Source organism: Vigna unguiculata, chromosome 3 (genome assembly GCF_004118075.2).
Source record: "Vigna unguiculata cultivar IT97K-499-35 chromosome 3, ASM411807v1, whole genome shotgun sequence".
Classification (NCBI taxonomy): Eukaryota; Viridiplantae; Streptophyta; class Magnoliopsida; order Fabales; family Fabaceae; genus Vigna; species Vigna unguiculata.
This window is the reverse complement of record NC_040281.1, coordinates 52,396,087-52,403,174: the sequence shown is the minus strand read 5'-3', so window position 1 is coordinate 52,403,174 and position 7,088 is coordinate 52,396,087. Positions and strand designations below refer to the sequence as shown.

The 7,088-nt window shown below is 26.1% G+C and overlaps 1 protein-coding gene across 1 annotated transcript; it reads left to right on the top strand.

Annotated features, from left to right (window-relative positions):
* Window positions 1-787: 787 nt before the first annotated feature.
* LOC114177102 (snakin-2-like) lies at window positions 788-1,993 on the top strand. The gene is made up of 4 exons (XM_028062347.1): window positions 788-1,006; window positions 1,148-1,210; window positions 1,316-1,358; window positions 1,542-1,993. Exons 1-4 carry the CDS (start codon window positions 950-952, stop codon window positions 1,724-1,726), a joined length of 348 nt encoding a protein of 115 aa, XP_027918148.1. The 5' UTR covers window positions 788-949; the 3' UTR covers window positions 1,727-1,993.
* Window positions 1,994-7,088: the final 5,095 nt, after the last annotated feature.

Here is a 7,088-nt window from a genome sequence, read left to right as displayed (position 1 = left end):
AACCAATTATTTAAATATTGTTATTGACTATAATTTAATTTCTTAATATCTAATAGAAATCAATTATATATATTTATAATATTTAATGAATGTTAGAATGTTAAAACTAAATATTGTATGTATTTATTTATTGTAATAAAAAACATATTACGTAAATACAGCTCTTTAAAATCGTTTTGGGCATGAAATAATTTTGTAAAAACTTTTTTATTTTTTTTCTTTTGGACTGTGGTTTGATGGAAGGAATCGTACAGAAACGTACTTTTCCCCACGAAATAATTTATATTGTTTCTGAATTCCTTTGCTGACTGCTGATACTGAAAGTAACAGTGTTTGTTGTTCTCACCAACTATTGGGATAAGGATTGCAGAGAACCCGATAACACTGCTTCCAGCCTTCATCCAGCTGTATGCAATTCATCATTTCACCTCAACAACTTCAATTTTATCTATGCATATAAATCAGACATGCAACTTAATAATACAAATAAAAAAAAAAAAAAACTTGTGCAACATTACCGGTGACTACTGAAGTCGGTTTCATATCTTCTTATACTATAATCTTAATAACTCTCTTATATTAAAATAAATGCATTTAATATGCTAGGATATATAAAAAAATGTTGTCAATATTTATATATATTAGTAGATAGTAAGATATATATGAAAAAATCGTACACGCGCTGAAACAGTGTACTTACCGGCTACCACTGTGACAGACAATGACACGTAAAACATTAGCTTTTTCCTTCTGACATTTGGTAGATTAAAAATCTCTTTTAAAATATGGTTTCATTAAGCCAAAGATTAGGCATTTTGGTATTTTCAAGTTGCAAGGTGTAATTTTTTTACTACCCTCTTGCCTATATAAATGCTAGCATGTATAGTGAGCAAATCATTAACGTTTGAGTCCAAACACTTCAGCATTCGCAGACACAATTTCTGCTGCAATGGCACTTCGCGAGCTTGTACTGCTAGGAATATTACTTCTAGTTTGTGTTGCCAAGGTGCACAAATTAGCATTATCTTTGTCTTTCAGATACTCAACTTTTTAATTCAAGTTGTTTTTTGTTTTTATGTTTAGGTAAAAATAAAAAAAGATGAGACTTACCAGTTTCCTTCTTTTGTTGTTGTTTTGCTATACACAGGTTTCATCTGATGTTAACTCAGAAAAAGAAGAAAACGAGGAAATTGGCTTTCCTGATGACCCTGTATGTTTTATTTTCTTGACAAAATATCAGTCAAAATGTTTTTTTTTTCCATTTTTGCTTGATGTTACAATATACTTATAAAATCCTCACTGGAACCCTCTTCAGCTTATAGTGAGAGACGGGAACAGAAGGCTAATGCAAGACATAGGTAAGCATATAGATTGTTAATTTTGTTCTTGTGCTTTCAAGTTTCATTCTCATAGTTGTATAATAAATAACTACTAACTACACAAACTAAAAAACAAACAAACAAGGTTGTTTGTGTACATGTGTGTTATTAGATGACATGAGTGATTAACTTCTTTTTTTTTTTGTTTCTGGTGTGTACAAGATTGTGGAGGGTTGTGCAAAACAAGGTGTGGTGCCCATTCCAGGCCAAACTTGTGCCACAGAGCATGTGGGACGTGCTGTGTGAGGTGCAAGTGTGTTCCACCTGGTACTTCTGGTAATAGGGAACTCTGTGGGACTTGCTACACTGACATGACCACTCATGGTAACAAAACCAAGTGTCCTTAGACCTTAGATGTTAACAACCCCAACCAAGGTTCAGTCCAATCTAATTGGTCTCGTATCTGAGCTCATCTCAACAACCAAGTTCTAGTTCTACTTCAGTACAAACGTGTTCTGCTTTAGTACAAAAATATGATGTTTGAGTCTTAAGATGTGTTCTTGATTTTGCCTTTTTTTATAATGCTATGGTACTTTTCTTTAACCTATAGTGCACACACCGTGTTCTTAGTTGTGGATCTTGTCATAATCTATAAATATGATATAACCTGTCCATTTAGTGGTTGATTGAGTCTGCTATCATATATTAACTTAGTGATGATAGTAAGTCTTATAAAAGCACGCCGATACATATTCGAAGTATAATTTTTCTTAAGAAAAATATTTTAAAATTTGTAATTTAAAAGGTATTTAAAAAATAATTTAAATCGAGTAATTTGCAATCTATTTTCAAATTTGAAATTACAGTTTAGTTTTAAATATATTTCAAAAATAGCATCATGAATTCGCCTCCGAAGTGTTCAAGTTCGTTCCTCCAATCTGTCTGAGTTACATTATCAGTGAGCACGCTGCTTAGCCAACTTGGTATCTTGCACCATATCAGTGGTCTCTTTAATTGTGAGGTGAATTAAAATGTATTTAAAAAAATATTTTAGAGAGTCTAATTCAGAACTAAAAGTATTTTCTCTGAAATATAATGGAAAACTAAGACGAGGTGTAAGGGTAATTTTATAATTTAGGATTTATGGGTGTTAGAGGGTGTAGGTATAAAATAGAGGATACAGAAAGAAGCAGCCTTTGGGCCTCTATAAAACAGCCTTTGGGCCTCTATAAAACCTTGTTTATAAAGAGGATAAAAACAAAGGTTAGTTTTTGACGGGTCTCTTCCTCCGGATTCCACCTTCAAGATTTTGTTTGCATCTCTAAATATTTTTTATATTCCAAAAGTAACCTTGGAGCAATTCATTTAATCCCACTTGAATAATTATTTTTGAAATTTTATTTATATTTCAAGAATAACCTTTGAGCCTTTATCTTATTTGACCAGCAATAATAATTAATTTTGAAAATTGAACCACTCTATTTAATGTAAATTAACCTCACCTTTAACATTTTCCCAACCCTAACAGCGCGTACATCTCACTCCCTCAACTTCCACCACCATACATGACTCATTATGTTTTCTCATTGTTCTTTTTCTCTTTACCTCATTGTTCCTTTTCTCTCTACCCTGGTGTCTTCTCTCTTTTGTTGTTTATTCCCTCGTTCACTCACACCATTGATAGATTAACAGACACATTATATTAATGTTTACTTGTTCATGTCGCTGTCATGTTAATGATGTCATGTTTTTGAAATCGTAGAGTAGTGTGGTGATTGTTTGAAATTCGGAAAGAATGTGCTCATTCACGAACAAAATATTTTAAGACCTGAAAGCATGGATATCAAAAGGAAAAAAGTTACCTGTGGCGGATCTTTACTTATAAAGGGTCAAAATATTATTTGATTATTAAATTAAATTATTAATATAATCTTTTTAAAAATAATTTATTTAATTAAACAATTTAATTATTAATAATTTGATCATTAGGTAGAATAATTAGTATAATATTTTAAAATATGTAAAAGAATAAAATTTATTTTGTTTTTATTTTCATCAATAACTTTCTTTTTATTATTTTTAAAAAGTAAATTTATGATTTTACTTTTTATTAATATAATTTTTAAAAATTAATATTAAAAATTAATTTATCATAATTTAATGAAAATTTGAGAATGAAAAATTGAGAGTCGTAATTACTAAAAGAAAAATATATTATAATCAAATTATAAAATTAATTTGAAAAATATATAATACATTAATTTTTTTTCTATTTTCATAAAAAAATAAATATATAAAGTTTATGAAATAAAAAATAGTGTTAATAACTATTAACCTAATAGTTCATTATTAAGTGAGACAAGAAAATTATTTTTTTTCTTCAAGAATAAAAGAGAATAAATGACAAATAAGAGCAAAAGCAATAAATTTGTGTTTAACTTTTTTTTTTCTTCAAAAACAAAAGAAAAACATATGAGACCAAAAAATGAGTACAAATTTATGAAAACCTAAAAAAATAATGAAAAATAAAATAAAAAATATCTTAATAAATATTTGTTTTAATTATTATTTTAGTTTTTTTTTTCAAAAATTTAAGTTGGTCCTTAATTTGATTTAGTCTCAATTTGGTTTTGATTTTTTAGTCAAAATTTGACATTTATTGGATAATAATAAAGATGAAAAATAATTCAACCTAAATATTTTTATTCTTTATTATATTTAATTTTATATTTTATTATTTATTAAATTAAGTATTATGGTTTATAAAAAAATTAAAAAGACACAATTTAAATTTCTATCAATTTTTAAAATACATTGTTTATAATTTAAAAAAATTTCAAAATTTTAAAAATATAAGTAATTAAAAAAATCAAAAGTATATACATAACTAAAAAAAATCAAAAATATTTTGGGACCATGGCCCCTCCCTACTCCATATATAGTCCATCAATGAAGGTTACTTATATCGATATCTGGAAGTCAATAGAAAAGAATTATTCTTTCTTATCTTGAGTTCATGAAGTTACTAAAAAGAATTTCTCTTTCGAAACTCGACTTTTAATAGTGTATTAGCTCAGATCTCAAACATTAAAAATTCTCTTCCGAATCTTGACTTCCGAAAATTAATGAAATTTTTTCTTTTTTAGATTTTTTTTCTGAAAGTCAATTGAAAAAATCTTTTTCCAAATCTTGACTTTCTAAAAGACAATAGAAAATTTTCTCTTTTAAAAGTCACTCAATAAATTTTTCTTTTGGAACTTAACTTTTGAAAGTGTATAGTTTGGATATCAAATATTCAAAATCCTCTTTGAGATCTTGATTTTCGGAAGTCAATTGAAAAATCCTCTTTTCAGATCTTGACTTTCGAAATTAATGGAAAAATTCCTTTTTAAGAAATCACTCAATAAATTCATCTTCTGGAACTTGAATTTTGAAAGTGTATAATTAAATCTCAAACATTCAATATCTTTTTCTATATTTTGACTTTCAAAAGTCAATGAAAAAATCTTCTTTCGAATCTTGACTTCCAGAAGTCAATTGAAAAAATCATCTTTTGAATCTTGACTTTCGGATATCTATGGAAAATTTTCTCTCCCAAGTAGGGGAAAACTTTGAAGGTGCAAAAACAAATCTTAGGGTTGCAGCAAGAAACCAACCCTTCTTTGACTTTGATTTAAGTGAGCCCACTTGTTGGAGAAATGACAAAAGACAAATTAGCTCTAAATTGTACCTTTAAGGGTGAGAAATGGATTTGTTCACAATATTCCGCTTTTTCGGTGTACTTCAGGATTTCTTTCTTTATTAATATGAACGAAATCAATTTAATAAAAGATTGGTTGATATGGATCAACTATGAGTAATAATAAAATTTTTAATTTTTAATTTAATTTATTGATTATTGTGCTATGTTTAATGTTATATATATATATATATATATATATATTATTTTTAATGTTTTATTTATTTATAAGTGGATTTTAAGTTATATAAGATTTAAAATTTTAACTTGCTCAATCTTAAATTTATTATTTATATATATATATATATATATATATATATATATATAAAATTCCATACGTCATATTGATTTAATTTATTAATTTATTAAAAATAATATAATAAGCAATAAAATTAATTAAGATTACAAGGTCAATCAAATAGAAGGAAAATATTAAATATTGAATTTTGAAAGTTAGAATTAAGTTTTTACGTTAATTTACTTCAGATTTGAAAATAAAAATAAAGTAAATCGATTTAAATAATCACATTCATCTTAATAAATTTTTTATTTATGTAAAATTTAGAGATTACAAAAACGGGTTATTTAACCCATTTTGACCGTTCATGTTTTGACATGCAAAATGTGGATAAGATTAATTCGTTTCGCAATTTTAAAAACGGATTTATTTTTTTTCCCCATCTCGGTACGTGGTCCATGGGTTGGGTCCTTATTTGTAATAAGCAAAATATTTTTTTTTTTTACTTTTTCATAATAATTTGTTTCGCAATTTTAAAAACGGATTTATTTTTTTCCCATCTTGCTACGTGGTCCATGGGTTGGGTCCTTATTTGTAATAAGCAAAATATATTTTTTTTTATTTTTTCATAATAATTTTTATTCATTTGTCATCAAAATGATTTTAATTAGTTCAACTAACCATAGACAAGGAATAATAACACTAAAGATTATAAAATACAATATTAATATGTCACATTACAAAATATATACAAATTTGTTAACCTAAAAATGTATAAAAAGACATTTTCTATTCGATAATTAAAATCATTATCTTATATACAACTACTATATATAATAATAATAATAATAATAATAATAATAATAATAATAATAACTTATAGAAACAACGTGACGAACGATGTGAGATCCTAAGAGAAGAATAGCAAAGAGTTTTATGACTTTTTTACCACTACTGCTTTATTGTCCCATTAAATTTATTTCATTTTGTAAATAGGTCAACGAGCTAGTCCGTCCCGTCTCATTTTAAACCTGCACAAACATTCAATTTATGCGGACTAGTAAGCAAACCAGTTCGCCTATCCCACTGAATTGTCACCTCTAAGAAAAATAAATAAAATATTTTAATATAGCATTTGTCATAAAGAAGAAATGTTTAAACTGTTTTTAACCTCAATTTCTCAATTCCTAAAACTATTGATGGACCTTATTTTAGCTTTAAAATTTAAAGTTAATTTCTAAATTCTGTAATTTCAAAAAATTATTTTAACATTCTTTTAAACGTCTATAAATTAAATTTCATTAAAGTAACAATTTTAAAAGAAACCTAAATATACAATATAGTATTTGATAATAAGAATACAAAATTTAAGCATATTATCGCCTAAACGATTTAAACTTTTTAATCTAATAAAAAATTTAACGATATACTTCTTGACATACGTTAAAAACTATTAATTTTATAAAATTACATAAAGTGAAAAAAATCAATTTTCAATTAAAAGTTAAAAACAAACTTGCTCTTCGAAACAAACTTTTTTATTTTAAACGATTGGTATGTAAAGAATATAGGTTTTTTTATGTTAACAAAAGTTTTAATTGGAAAACTGTTTTTCTATATACTTTTTGCTTTTTTAAATTAATTTACTGAAATATATTAAAAATTGTAGTATATGTTTATCTTAAATAAAAGTACCCATAAACTTTGTTGGGGAGTGTCTAACTTTTAAAGATGTGCGTGGACTCTTATTTTGTTTGTTCTTAAACCTTTCGGGTTTGTGGGTCCATTTAAC